This window comes from Vanellus vanellus, assembly GCF_965231255.1.
Source record: "Vanellus vanellus genome assembly, chromosome: Z".
Classification (NCBI taxonomy): domain Eukaryota; kingdom Metazoa; phylum Chordata; class Aves; order Charadriiformes; family Charadriidae; genus Vanellus; species Vanellus vanellus.
In genome coordinates, this window is record NC_138908.1 from 69,315,137 (window position 1) to 69,329,946 (window position 14,810).

Consider the following 14,810-nt stretch of genomic DNA (forward strand, 5'->3'; position numbering starts at 1 on the left):
TGGGCGGCCAGGGCGCGCTGCCGACCCGTAGTCAACCACCCATCGGCCCACACACCCAGATCTCGGTGCCCAGTCTCCTGCGCCGCAACAGCTCAGCCGGCCGACACAGGGCGGCCGCCCGCTCCGCTGTGGCCATGGCTGAGGGCCGGTGGGGGTGGCAGCGGCCTCCCGCCACCCCTCCTTCCCCTGGCGGGGCCCGCCCCGCCTCCCGCCCGTCGAGCTCCTCCCGCCGCGGGGCGGGGGCGGCCAGGCCGCCTCATGGCTGCGCCGCTGCCGCCGCCGCCGGCCTCGCCTCCGCCTGCTGCCTCTGCCGGGCTGCCGGCCGGCCGGCGCTTCCCCCCACGCGGAGCCGCCGTCCCGCCGCCATGAAATGTCACTACGAGGTGCTGGGCGTGAAGCGCGACGCCGCCGAGGAGGACCTGAAGCGGGCGTACCGCCGGCTGGCGCTGCGATGGCACCCAGGTACGGCCGCGGCGGTGCCCGCCCGCCCTCCGCGGGCCCGGCCCGGCCCGGCCGCAGGCCTGAGCAGAGGGCCCGGCCTGCCTCCGCCTCGCTGGGCTCCCGCGGGCCGCTGCCTGCGGGGGGAGGAGCACCTTCTCCCTCACCGGCGGCTGCGGTCGGTGCTCCGCCGCCGGTGGTGCCGGGGCGCCCCAGGTCTGTGGCGGGGGGCCTGCGGGGAGCTGGGGTGGGAGGCAGGGCCCGGGCAGCGGTCGGTTGCTGGCGGCAGCGCCCTCGGTAGCACCGGCGGCATGGTGCTTTCCGTCTCGGGTTTCTGAAGCGGTTGTGGTGGCGGCGTGGGGTCGTTTACACTTTAATTCGGTTGTCTTACAGATAAAAACCTAGAGAACGCAGAGGAAGCAGCAGAACAGTTCAAGTTAATCCAGGCAGCGTATGACGTCCTCAGTGACCCCCAGGAAAGAGCCTGGTGAGCAGCCTTTATCTGGTGGCGGCCTGGAAAAGACTGCTTAAAATTATGTCTCAGCCAGGACTTTCTGAGTTTGCTTCTCGCTTGGTCAGGGCCAGCCTGTGGCGGGAACAGCCACTTTCTTTCAGGCTTTGGACAGGCTGAGAGCCATGCGAGGTGCGGCCTCCTGGGCAGGCAGAGCTGCTCCTCGCAGCCCTTCGGCAGGTGGCAGCGGGCTGGATGCCGAGGGGCGCTCTGGGGACACGCCGGTGCTGGCCTCCATCTCTCCTGCCCAGAGCAGGAGGCAGCTTGCACGGGTTAGCACAGGTATCCCTCCGGTCACAGCCCTGCCTGCCTTAGGGGGGAAGAGCGAGCACCGCACTAAGTGCGTGCAGGGGTTTAATATGATATTGGTGGCTGCAGATGGTCAGCCTTGTTGACATACATAGTGTCGTGTTTCTCTAACAGTCCTAAAGTGAAACATGGACACGTCTCTTTCCAAGAGATTGCTACTTCATGTGTTCTGTGTGACTTGTTTTTCAAATGGGCTGCAGGCAAACCCACCTGTACTAAGTTTGGCTTCCTTGAAAGTACCATTTTTCGATTTTTGTATGCTAATGTATGATTTTGGGGTTCTTGTGTGTGTGTGTAAGTATTGGATAATTTAAATAATGTCCTGCCCATTGCTGAAGGCTTACAGAAGCATCTTGCTTAAATGTTTTTGCTACCTTCCTGTTAAGAAATTGCTGCTATAGACATTGCAGATAAAGTACTAGTAAGTAAAGTAAAGGTCAAGAGAGAGTATTTACTGAGCCTGTCTTTTTCCTCTCTAAAGACTTTGCATATGAAACACAAATTCCAGACACTGAGCTAAGCTATATGTTGAGGTGATACGTGGGAGACCTCAGCTGGTCCGAGGGATCAGAATGCAAGTTTAACATTGACCTTGAGCAGATACCCATGTACCCTTGAAGAGACTAGGAGAGTCCTGAGAAGAGCTGAAGCAAACAAGATAAGGGTGGCAAACATCCTGGCTTTGACCAGAGCATTAACAGCACGTGATCAACAATTGTATTGCCTGGCTGGCATGTGATGTGAGAACGGATTGGGCAAAAGTAGAATGGTAGAGTATATGCATAGATAAGCATACGGGTAAAAGGATATAAAAGAACACTGCTTGTAAAATAAAGTACGATTACTGCAACTTGATGTTCAGTGTCGTGTCTGTCCCTGCAACTTGATGTTCAGTGTCGTGTCTGTCCCTGCAACTTGATGTTCAGTGTCGTGTCTGTCCCTGCAACAACACCAATACATGTACTGTGTTAGTTTACCAGCACTGGGGAATGTTCTATGTCTCTACATCCTTGATATTGTGAATTTTTGCTAGGTATGATAATCATAGGGAGGCTCTGCTGAAAGGAGGAGTTGATGGAGACTATCAAGATGATAGTTTAGATCTGCTGCGCTACTTCACTGTTAGCTGTTACTCTGGATACGGAGATGATGAAAAGGTAATGCATTAATTCATCTTTAATACTTCAATTTAAATTTCATGAAAAGTGTCAGCATTTGCTTCATGTTGAAAAGCTATGCGTAGAATTGTTGAGTGCAGGTAGTAATGCTTATATAAATCTTTCCAAAGCAAAACTTGTGCTGGATGTTTAGGCAAGCTTTAATTCGTGCATATTGTCCAACAAATGACTTATGATTTCCATGATTTCCAATTATACCATACAACTGCAGAGCGTGTGTATATTATTTATGTATGTTATGTAGTGAAGCGTTCCAATGCTTTGCAATACCATCTGTTTATTCAGAAATATCTTTTAACAAGCTAGAATGCTTCAGGCTAAAGAAAAGCAATATAATAACAGTGCCTGGGGGAAGCATGCTTCCTATAATTTATTTCCCTGTTAGATTTTAAGACATTTGTTGTAACTTAAAAAGCTCTAGGTGATTAGAAGAACCTCTGCCAGAGAAAATCCTTACCTATGTTTGGGTTACTATAGTAGGATTGTGTTAGTGACATCTTAATTTAAAAAGTAAAGACATAATTAGGATACTCCATAAGGAATTCTGTATTTGGAACTTCCTCAAAACTTCGTCCTGTGTAACCGGAAATGTATCAGTATCCCCAGCATACTGAAACTTTTTTGGTTTAGATTTGAATTTAAGAGCTTCATGTGTGCAAGAGACAGAGACTACACAAAGGAGATGGAAATAAAAGGAACAGGAAAGAGTGGGAACTTTGTTAAACAGAAGGGTGTTGCTATCTAGAGCAATAGCTACAAGTCTTTACCCTGATTTTGAGTTGCTGTTGCAGAATTGTAATATTTCTCTAAAATACACTACTGTACTACACTACTGTAGTTGAGCATTTGTACATCTGTTACTGAGCCACACAAAACGAATCAGAATTTCTTTTTTATTTTAAATTCAGGGATTCTTTACAGTCTATCGACAAGTTTTTGAAAAGATTGCAAAAGAAGAGATGGAATATATGACCCAGGAAGATACTGAAGAATTCCCTATGTTTGGATATTCACAAAGTGACTATGATACGGTAAGAGCAAGCATGAGTCTGAACTGAAAGTAACATGGTTAAGTCATTATTTTGTCCCACACTGAATTTAAAGGAAAGGCTCCTGCAGACCTCTGAGGTGAATACAAACCCACGTATCTGCTGTCTTTTTACTTCTGTAGACTATTACTGTAAAGGAAGTGCTTGTATTCTGATTCATAATATTTAGGTGAATTAAAATTGGTATTTCCTGTTGGACTGCATTATTAGCCAGGCTTTTAGTGTAAGTTGTCAGACAAACACTTCACAGGGCAAACAGTCAATTATGATGAGGAAACGTACATGTAGTGTCTTGCCTCATTTAGGAAAATCGCATAGCACTTTCTGCATAACACAGCCTATAGGAATTTGAAGATGCGGTGGTTGACCTGCAGTGTGAGCTCCTGCTATGATACTCTTGCCATCTGCAGTAAGATCTAATTTCCAAAATTCCTCATGGTTTCCTTTGGGAAGCAAGAAAAGAAAATATGTGGAGGACACTTGAATTCTTGTGTCTTGTTTGCCCACTATTTGTCGTTCTATCAAAAACAAATTTAAATTGATGTGTACCTTGAAAATGAGTAATTTCCATGGTACAAAACTTGGCTGGAGTTGGAAGCAAAGTTACAAGTCAAACTAAGAAGTGTCAGAATGGGTGTTTAAATGTCAGATAAAATGACACGATGGCTTAACAAATATAAATCTCTCCCAGGGGGATAATATTTATTGTCTCTGAAACTGCTAAAATCAATCTATTAATGGAGTTACTTTGAGACATCTTTTGGAAGCTGCTTGTTTTGAGGCCATGGCATAGATATGATTATAGACCCAAAATAGCTTTTATGTTGTCAATTAATAACTGCAAAAATGTCTGGATTTCTAGCACCAGCATGCTTTGACGTTTCCATTGTCACTCTGTTCTGGAATCAGAATTCTCACTTATTTTTTTTTTTTTTGATGGGATACGTAGGGGTATTTCATGGGAAATATCCTCAGTTAAATGGGAAAGTCATTATCCCTGTTATCTTGTATTCAGACAAAGAGATTACACTGTCAGAAGATTCCAGCATTGCAGTGCCCACTTCTCTACTCAGTGGGAGTATTGTAGGAAAAGAGTTTTAGAAGGGAGCTACAAAAACTCTACAGAGACTTTAAAATCTGTGATGTGAATGCTCTCTGGTTCAGTCTACTGAGTTAGCTCACAAGAAGCTTGAGAGGCAGCTTGATCAATGCATGACAGACTTCACAAGACTTCATGGGATTAGAAGACTTGTAGGTCAACTAGATGCAGAAACAAAAGCAGTCAGCTCCAAGTATAAGTAGCAGGCAAAACAAAATCCACCTGGGAGTTCAGCAAGAGCTGCTGTACGGTCTTCTGGAGAATGTCAGAGATGTGCTTGTATTTCAGGTAGCCACTGAGGAGGAGGAAAGCCTTAGCTTATACAGCTGGTGAAGGGGACGATGATCCCTGTCATCAGCTCATTGCCATGCATCCTTTTTGCACAGAAGACATGCTCTTCTGAAGCAGAAATCTGAGACAGGGAGTCTAATCTCACTTAGGTTATTGGATTAAATATGAATATTTATTGGTGGTTATAGAGCTGGGGTTTTGTGATAGCAGAGAAAATTGTAGTGACTTACCTGCCAGAGGTTGCAGCCATGAACCTTTGCGTGTAGATAGGCCATTAGAAATTAGTGTTGAGGTGTTGATAGTTGTAGTCTGTTTGAATGCCAATGGCAGAAGGAAGAGAAGAGGAGATAATTAAGCTGTTAGGTTAAATACTTCTGTGAGGTATTCTAAAATACAAACAGTAGTGCGTGTAAGAGTTTAGGCATGTCTTATTTTTGAATATACAAAATGCAGAAAGTAAATAATTACTTGGAGAGGAATAGAGAATAAAAAAAAAAAATGATGCCATTTTATTAATCCAGCACTTACTTCTTAATAGTAAGAGAAGGAGAATAAAGAAAGATCATTCACTGTTTCTTTTAATGTGAGAGCTAGAGGGCATCCTTGTAATCTGCAGTCACATAATTTCCTAACAAAACAGGAGTAAGTGCATCTTCATGTAGCCCCATGTTAAACTGTGCGAGTTACAGCTCAAAGATCTTGTATATGCCAACAATTTACATGACTTAACAAATACTGAACAAATTTATGAAAGAGAAATCCATTGGAGCTATTATTTTATCTTGCTCTGGAAGCAGAGAGAATATGCTGGGGAAAAAATAGTATTATGTACATGTGTTTGTTTTATTGCTCTTTTTATGCTGGTTGTTGGCTGCTGTTGGAAATGTACAGCTGACCTTTGGTAAAATTTGGTATGGCGATTTTTAGGCAATATGTGCATATACCTGCTTGTGGATAGCATATCTGATTCTGATTGTGCTTTTGAGTTTGACAGGAAAAGTACAGCAAAGCAAAGTAACTGGGCACTAGCATCAGCGCAATCTAATCCTGCAAGGGAATATTTTTTAAAAGTTGCGGTTCGGAATAGTTTAGACAAGTTGTTGATTTGGCATGGTTTGAGATTTTAAGGATGATATTAGAGGTTTCTTTAAACCTTTATGTGATTTCTTTATACTCTGGGGAAAAACTGGCCTGTGTACAAGACACAAAACTGCTATAGAAGTCCTGAATTATTGGGTATTTTTTTTGTCCCCCTTCTAAATGAATGACTCGTTTAAATTTTTTTTTTCTTACAGGTAGTCCACCCTTTCTATGCATATTGGCAGAGTTTCTGTACTCAGAAAAACTTTGCTTGGAAAGAAGAATATGACACACGACAAGCCTCAAACCGCTGGGAGAAACGAGCTATGGAAAAAGAGAACAAGAAAACGAGAGATAAAGCAAGGAAAGAGAGGAATGAACTGGTCCGCCAGCTAGTTGCCTTTATTCGCAAAAGGGATAAAAGAGTACAGGCTCATAGAAAACTCGTAGAAGAACAAAATGCAGAAAAAACTAGGAAAGCGGAGGAATTTCGGAGGCAGCAGAAGCTCAAACAAGCCAAGTATGTAAATGTGGAACCAATCTCTTATTTTAAACTTGGAAAAACTATCCGTGAGGATACCATATAGAGTTAGATTCTAATAGTAGCTCCACTTGCTTTTTTAAACTTCCTTGAAAATTTCATGTATTACTTTTGGTCTAAAGTCTGAGCTTTTTGAAACTTGAGTCTCTTTGCATTGTATTGACATGTAAAATTCCGAGATAATCAGGGAATAGTTATCTGTGTGCTGCAGGTAACTGGCTGTAGTAGCACAGAATCCAGTGTGCTTTTAATTACCTGGGGAAGTAAGATTTAATAGTTATCGTAGTTCCTTTAAAGAAAAAAGAATCAATGGTGGGAAATGAGGGAGAAAGGGACTATGACAACCTGGACTTAGACCAGCTGCATCTGCCTTGGAACTGTATCTGCTAAACAGAAAGTGAGGGAAAATGAACTTAGATTTGCTTTTCCTTTTAACTCTTTGGAAAGGACCCTTTTATTGGACTAAATGCATTTTTTGATGCTTTTATTTTTCCCCAAATTAAGTAGAAGGAAGAGGCAATGTCCCAAGTGTAAGCATAATTTATTCTTTCAAATAGAAGAGCTTTTTGCCTGAAAATGGGAGGAAGTAGCTTAAATACTGAACAAGACCGCACTTGCAAAATAATTGCATATTGATTAAAATTATATAATAATAACTAAAATATATATGAAATACATTATGTAGATTTTTTTTTTTCATGAAGGGAGAATGAAGCAGAGTTATGCAAGTACTGACAAATTGCTTGATAATTCTGAGTCAAGGAATCAGCTGGAGCAAAATTCAGCTGTACTGTGGTGCACTGTTTGATAACTTGGGACTCGCTTAGATTTGGAAAACTGAGCCTGGTACATTCCCATAGCACAGAGTCAAGGGGTAATGTGCTTGTGGCTTTCGCATCGGGTAAAAGAAGCTGTACTGCTTTGAGGATTGAGCTGACTTTCTGGCTGTCAGCTTAATATTGACTATGCTGCATAGTATTTACTGCCTGAAATTCAAGCAGGATCCATGGATGTTAATGTCTCTTTACTTGCAGCATAGATGTGTCCACTGACATCGCAAATTAACTACTCAGTTTTCCAGGCTCTACAATTGTTTACTCCATCATAATATGTTTGGGACTTTCCTCCTACAACACCAGAGAAGAACAAGTTATCTTTGAAATAACACTGTTTCTGTAATTCCCATCTCATGGACGTGATGTAGAAGTTACTGTATTATTCTACTTAAAGGCTTGCTGAGCAGTATAAAGAGCAGAGCTGGATAACTATGTCAAATCTGGAGAGAGAGTTGCAAGAGATGGAGGCACAATATGAAAAGGAATTTGGAGATGGATCAGGGGATGAAGATGAATTAGAAGAACAGGAGACAAAAGGCGTTGAAGGTATGGGGTGTTCGGCAGGGTGATCTGTAGTGTGTCGCTGCAGCCTGAGTATCGTCTCACTGCACTTAAAGCCCCAGATTCACAGTTCTGATGGTAGTGCAACTTCCTGCCTCCAGCTGAGGCGTGCCAGGCTAGAGTCTTGCCCTCTCTGGTTTTCTCCATTGAACATGAGAAGATATCAAACTACAGCTGTTAATTTATGCTAACATATGATTTGGTGAGGTGGTCTTGATCTGTCTGCATGTCAGTAATACTAAAGATGTTGAGTGTCAGTGTTGCAACTATTTGCTGGGGCTTTAAGCGCAGCTTGCTAAAAAATCATTCATCTGACTTTGTCTCTCTGATCCCCACTGATCTCTTCAGATAAACTGAATGATGAGACTGAAGAAGCTGAATTTGTTGATGGTCTGTACTGCCCTGCTTGTGACAAATTGTTAAAAACTGAGAAAGCGTAAGTGCTTGTGGTTGGGGATTTGGGGGTGGGAGTGCTAGGTTTTAACTTTTTTAAAAATGTGTTTTAAAGACTTTTTGACTTCACATAATGGTCAGTGTCATCTTTCCAGTAGAGACATTGTCAGGGCAGAATTCTTCATACTTACTAGTGATGGATAATGGGTCTGTTATTAATTTATATGTAAATATAACAGTGTTTGCTCAGAGCTACCTGCAGTAATGATCTGCTGATCTTCACAGCATGAAAAATCATGAAAAATCAAAGAGGCATCGAGAGATGGTAGCACTGTTACGACAGCAACTGGAACAAGAAGAAGGGAAGTTTCCTGTGTCTTTGGATGATGCAAATGGAATACACACCAAAGAGGAGGAAGAAACAGAAGACATGCCCAAGCAGAAGTACTCTAAATTGTTTTTAATTCTATCGTGACTAACGATTTAATAAGTCTTTGAGGGCCTCAGAGGGAGCTTCTGGTGATTTATAATTGTGCTGGAACTCACAGGATTGTGCAATTTAAAATATTTCTTAGCATCAGAGTTCCAGTAAAAGGCATGCAGTAGTATGATTGGAATCAAATGTTGTAGGATAATAGTCTCATATTTTCTCTGCTTAAAGCCACATGTTAAGGAAAAGTAGTGATTGTTATTTTTCTAACAGGGGAACTTGGACAGGGTCAGTGTTTATTGATTTAGTACTTTTTGTCAGTTGGATGCTGGCAGAACTAGAAAATGAGTGTGCTTAAAATCAGAATTGATGAAGCAAGTTGTACAAGTTCATTTTTTGAATGGCCAAAGCATGATACCAACTATCTCACTAGTATGTTCAAGTTGAGTCTGAGCAGAATAAATGTCTCACCAAATGCAATGAGTAGTTCAGGAGAACTGTTCTTTTCACTTCAGACATGAGTAATTTTCTGTTTGTGGCTACTGTCTCTGTAATATCCTGTTAAGAGGATAAGCAAAAATATAACTTGGTATCTTTTTAGAATTGTACTAATTTGTGTTTTTTCCTGAAAAAATGTAGTTTTAAATTCTTCTCTTTACAGACTCTCGAAGAAGCAGAAGAAGAAACAGAAAACAATGATGGTATGTAGTCATATAATGATATTCAGGGAACTTTACAACCGAGTTTAGTTGTCTCCTAACTTAACTTTTGTCCCCAAAAATAAGAAGACAACTTGAAACTCTACAGAACTTGAAGACTGTTTTCAGAGATTCTTAATTCTTCTTTGACTACAAAATAATTTTTATTACACTTACTATAATCATATTTTATTATAATAATTTCAAAGACCTCACTTCGTTCTGTTTGTGCAGATCCTCATAAATGTGGTGCTGGCTCTTAAAAGGCTACAGTCTGAAGTGCAAGGAAAACAGATGGAAATGGGCAGATAGGGAGAATACAAGGAATTGATCAGAAAGACCAGTGATGGCCTTAGTGCATTAGCAGCTCAATTACTTGGTGTCGTTTTCTGCTTTGGTTGCTAGAGTTAGTGTAATGTATTGTTTGTTAATCTCTAACACGGGGGGAAAAAAAAAAGTAACACATCATTGGCATCCTACTGACATTTTAGTTGTTGGAATGAATGCATCTGTTCCACCTTTCACTTGGATTGTAAACGAGTAACACCAATCTGTTTGTACTCCAGGATCTGAGTCTTTGCATGGTATAACCAATCTGTGCTGACAGCAAGCTTGAGTGGCAGCATTATAGTGAGCAGACTCTTCTGTCTGCCTTACTCAAGCTTGATCCTTTTCAAGTCTTACCTCTACTTAGTACCTCAATCCTAGCCTTGTCCCAGTGAGCTATCTGTACCAGGTCCTGCCTCTTCCATCCTTTCCCAAGATGGTCTTCTATCTTTCCCCAACCTAATCCCTCTAGTCTCCTATTATGTGTTCACATTCTCTGCTCTCTCCCACACCATCGTTAGCTCTCATCCTCAAGAAAAGGATCCTGAGACCTTCAAGCAACTGTATTTTCCTTGCTTCTCTTTGACTGGTATTGCATAGTCCAAGTCACTATTGGCTTGATGTTCTTGTTTCTGTGCAGACCATCAGACTCCTGTCCAGCTCTTCCCTCCTCAGTTTGAAATCAGAAGGTCTCATTCTCGCTCTATAGGTTGCATGTAGGCTGCATATAGGCACTGCATCTCTCTTCCATCAGTTTGATTTCGAGGTCTTCTGCAACCCAGACAGTAGGTGCCGCTCTTGCATAGCATGAGCTGGAATCTTGTGCAGAGAGATTCTTCTGGAAACGTAACCTCCATCGCCTACCAAGCTTTACAGATTATAGGGAATTGCTGTGGGTTTTGTTTTGTTTTGTTTTCTTGATGGTACATATATTAGCTGAGTTTTTTTTCAGGTAGCTGAGACTCTGCAAAAGATGCTAGAGGTGATGGAGTTGCATTGTAGTGTTAGGGCAAATTTGTTATCCTGCTTTTGGGAGCTGAGCTGTTTTGCTTCTGACATGCTCAGGGGTTGATCTTTTGCCGAACTGAATGTATTGAGTCTGCTCTGTCTTCTGGTAAGTGGGAAAGTCTGCCAGTGTTTCTAATGTTAGGGAGGGAAAATACAGCGTATCTATCTAGCTTCAGTCAGGTCAGATATTTTGGCTTAAGTGTCCTAACGCAGGTGTCTGGCACAGTAAAACTTTATAGTCTAAATAATTAATGTTTTGCAAAGTAACAAGCAAAGCCACTATTTTATAATGTGAAGTGGTAGCCAGAACAGAGTTGACCCCTAAGTATAATTAAAAACTACCTTCATTCTCCTCTTCCATAGTTCTAGAGGCTGTTTTATTGGTATTTCTTCCCTTCATGACAGGTGGCCTCATCTTTCAAAACAGAACTAAGGTTTTACCTATCACAATCTCACTGAAACACACAGTAAAATTAAGAGGGTCCGTGGCTTTGTGTAATGAACCTAAAGCAGTTAACTTGCATTTCTCCTGTTTGGATAGACTTATGAGGACTCTCTTGAAAAAAGTGCTGATGAAGAGACAATTGAACAAAAGGAGGTGCCCTGCATAGACAAGGACAGTGGTTCAGCAGAGGAGTTGGTAAATGATGGCCAAAGATGTGCTGTGTCAGAGGATGCAAGCGCTACAGAAGATGTCAGCCAAGTCAACGAAACAAAAACTGAAGTGAAAAGGTGCGCTGAATTGCAATATTGCTGTCACTGTGTCATTCCGTGTCATGTTTGATACTGTCAAACAAGTCTAGATTTACTCACCAGTGTGAACTGGGGGATGCTCCACTAAGTCAGAGTTGAATAAATACGATACTAAACTAGGAGTGCTGGGATCTACTTTGGAAATGGTGTTTGACCGCAGATCCGTGCCACATCACTTACCAGTATAGATAAATTGTCCAGCTGAATCTTGAGATCAACAACTGATCGCATAAATTAAATGGAAATTTGCTGGAAGCACTTGCATTGTGTTGTGTGAAGGAAGAACAGCGGGAAGCGGCAGAGACATTGATGATTGGAAACCATCAGAAGCTCTTAAATGTTGAGCGTCCCTGTGCACTGATCTTGGTTTCTCTTTGTTTATCCGCAGTACTAAGCCTAAAGGGAAAAAAGCCAAGGATGCAAAAAAGCCTGCGAAGGCATCTTCAGAGCAGCCAACAACGGTATGTCAAGTTACTTACACTATTTAAAAGCTGGTGGACATGTTATTACAAACAAGATTGGTTGGTTGATCACCTCCAGTCCAACTGTTTCAGGTTTTTTTTTGCTTATATTTTAGTAATACAGGGATTTCTATCCCTGTGATTTTATTAGACGCTAGGAGACTAGAACATCAGCTCTTGTCCTCGCAGAGAAGAGCAGGACTAAATTTCAGTTCTGATAGAGTTGCTAAAGCTCTGTACCTAAGGCAGTTCAAACCCAATGAATTAAACAACTGAAGATAGAGCTGCTGTCATCAGGCAGGTGACAGGCAGTACCATTTGGATCGTTCCCAATATTGATGCTTCCGAGAAAGAGCAAAGTCTTGTAATATCTACAGCTATGACACATGTTAAATTCACTAAATCTCAGAGGCTAAATTATATTGTGTGTATAGTCAAGGTGAGATCAAAAGTATTCTTTATCTTGAATTAGATTTGCAAGGCTTCTATTCTATTCTTGTTCTTGGTTCTGCATAGTACTCTTTGAAATTTCAAGAATTTGAACTTGAAAAAAATCACAAGTATATATTTTGTTAATCAGTAATGGAATATCTATGATAGAAACAATCAGCTTATTCACATTTCATTGTCTAAGAGATACTGCATGCAACAAATTGGTGTATTGTATTTATTACATATGTGAAGCATTTTGTTTTTTCTCTCATTGTAGAATGAAGTTCCCATCCACTGTGTAACCTGCAACTGTGCATTTCCATCCCGAAATAAACTGTTTGAGCACCTAAAAGCCACAGGACATGCAAAAGCAACACAAGCACCAGCTGTAAATGGAGCTGTAAACACCAGAAATAAAAAAGAGAAACGTAAGAACAGATAGAATTTTGTTACAGTGACAGTCTTCAGAATTGTACATGAAAACTCTCCCAAAACTGAAAGTTGCACCTTGCCTGTGTTTGGAGTTAAACAGAAAAGGCAAGTCCTAATTTGAAAAAGAAGGAAGATGCCACAAAAAGTATTATCTTGTGAAGGAATCTGTGCTTTCTTTTGGTTTTATCTGCCTGTAATGGCAGGCTCGGACCTACCATCTCAGCAGCTTTCAGTGGTGATGGGGAAATAGTAAGTCAAAGCTACTCACCTTGTAGTCCTGTAGAAACTTGCATGGAGGAAATAATAAATTACTTTAACACTTGTGTTGCTGCTTTTTTTTTGAGAGGGCTTATCTCAGGGTAAGTGTAGCCAGTAGAGGGGCCTGTGCTGCTTTGATCATCTTTTAGATCAAACATCACCAAGAGATGGAAGAACACAGGCTTTTCTTCTGCTATCCTGGAGGGCCCTTTCAAATTACTTAATTACAGTAAGCAGCAGACAGAAGGGAAAGAGTAAGATGACAAAGCTGGTTAATTAGTTTTGACAATTCCTGTTGGTTTTGTACATCTACCTGGATGCCATGTGTTTGGAAAAAAAAAAAAAGTCTTATAGAAGAGTCTTGCTGTAATAAGGCAAGGGAGAAATAATGAATGACATTTATTCTGATTTCTACTGGATAACAACATGGGAATTGATATTGCATCTCCCTTTACATGCATAATCTATGTGAGCTTAAGTAGCACTTTAAAGCAAAAACAAAAAAAAAGGTGGGATAACAAACACCTGATTTTGCAGTGGAAGTGGATTTTACACAGGAATTGTCAATGCAGTTGGAGAAGGCTGTGGGCAGCAAGGGCTGTAGTATGTTGTGTAATTTTCCAGAAGCACTCACTGTTGTTGCATTAACCAAGTTCCTCTAAAGTTTCAGCTCGTCACACAAAATGGCAGAATACTCTCTCCTTCCCCCACAAGTTTACATGGTACCTTTACTGGGTCAAGGAATTACTCAAAATTTGAACAAAAGTAAAATGATAAATGTACAGTTCTTGCTGACCATCCACAATGCCATTTTTTTGGCTGGAAACTGAAAAAGGGAATTGACTAAAACATCAAAAAAGTGATTATGTAAGAAAGAAATGTGTATCTTATTTCACCAGCCAGAGTCTGCATCTTTGCTAAATGACTAATGTGTGTGCTGTGCAATCCCAAAAGCAGCAGGAGAAAAAGAAAAGCATATTTTGGAGATGACGATGACTGGATTAGAGCCCCATGACAAAAATAATTATTGTAATTAGAAACTTTTCAACTTCTGTGTGCACACAGAGTTTTTTTTTATGCTCTAATTACAGTGTATCCTTGTAGTAAGGGTAAAGAGTTTTAACTCTGTCTGAAGCCTCCAGTTATGTTCTGCTCATGGTGGTTCTCTGCCAGAGATTGACTACAGAGACTTAACCCTGCACCACTAGTTTTTTACTTTTTTTTTTTCTTATTTAAATAAAAACAAATACTTTACCATTTGTGTGTTTTACAAATGTTTGTACATATTGGGTATAAAGGGCAAGGTTTTGGTAGCAGGGGTGGGGGCAGGAGCAGTGGTGACCACTGTGGAAGGCAGTTGGTCCCAGCCAGCTCTGCGCCAGCCCCACCGGCAGGCCAGCACTCAGCTGTTTGGCAGCATGCCATGCTTCCGTGAAAGCGCACTTAAGAGCAAAAGGCTGGGGCCAGAGCAGCAGGAGGCACTCCATGGCAGTGCTGGTACCACCCCCAGGACACTGCGGACGCTACAAAGTCCAAACACTGTGTACTGACCCAAAACAACTTTATTGATTTGCTGTCAGTCTTTCTAAAAATTACCAGTTTTGTTACGACTTTCATAGATCAAAGATGAATATGTGTCTGCATCTTCATTTTATGAGATAAAGTTAATCCCATCAGGGTTTTTTATGCTAAGGCTAGAATAGGTGTGCAGCTAATCCATGACAC

The 14,810-nt window shown here is 41.5% G+C and overlaps 1 protein-coding gene across 1 annotated transcript; it reads left to right on the plus strand.

Annotated features, from left to right (window-relative positions):
- Positions 1-263: 263 nt before the first annotated feature.
- DNAJC21 (DnaJ heat shock protein family (Hsp40) member C21) lies at positions 264-14,342 on the plus strand. The gene is made up of 12 exons (XM_082497493.1): positions 264-462; positions 832-925; positions 2,292-2,415; positions 3,345-3,467; positions 6,171-6,475; positions 7,727-7,878; positions 8,242-8,329; positions 8,572-8,730; positions 9,378-9,417; positions 11,291-11,481; positions 11,891-11,963; positions 12,673-14,342. The coding sequence occupies exons 1-12, from the start codon at positions 366-368 to the stop codon at positions 12,835-12,837; spliced, it is 1,611 nt and encodes a 536-aa protein (XP_082353619.1). The 5' UTR covers positions 264-365; the 3' UTR covers positions 12,838-14,342.
- The last annotated feature ends 468 nt before the right edge of the window (positions 14,343-14,810 follow it).

Coding starts and splice junctions, on each gene's coding strand:
- DNAJC21 (XM_082497493.1), top strand. CDS start 366: ATGAAATGTCACTACGAGGTGCTGGGCGTGAAGCGCGACGCCGCCGAG. Junction 8,731..9,377: donor GAAGACATGCCCAAGCAGAA/GTACTCTAAATT, acceptor TTCTCTTTACAG/ACTCTCGAAGAAGCAGAAGA. Junction 9,418..11,290: donor AGAAACAGAAAACAATGATG/GTATGTAGTCAT, acceptor CTGTTTGGATAG/ACTTATGAGGACTCTCTTGA.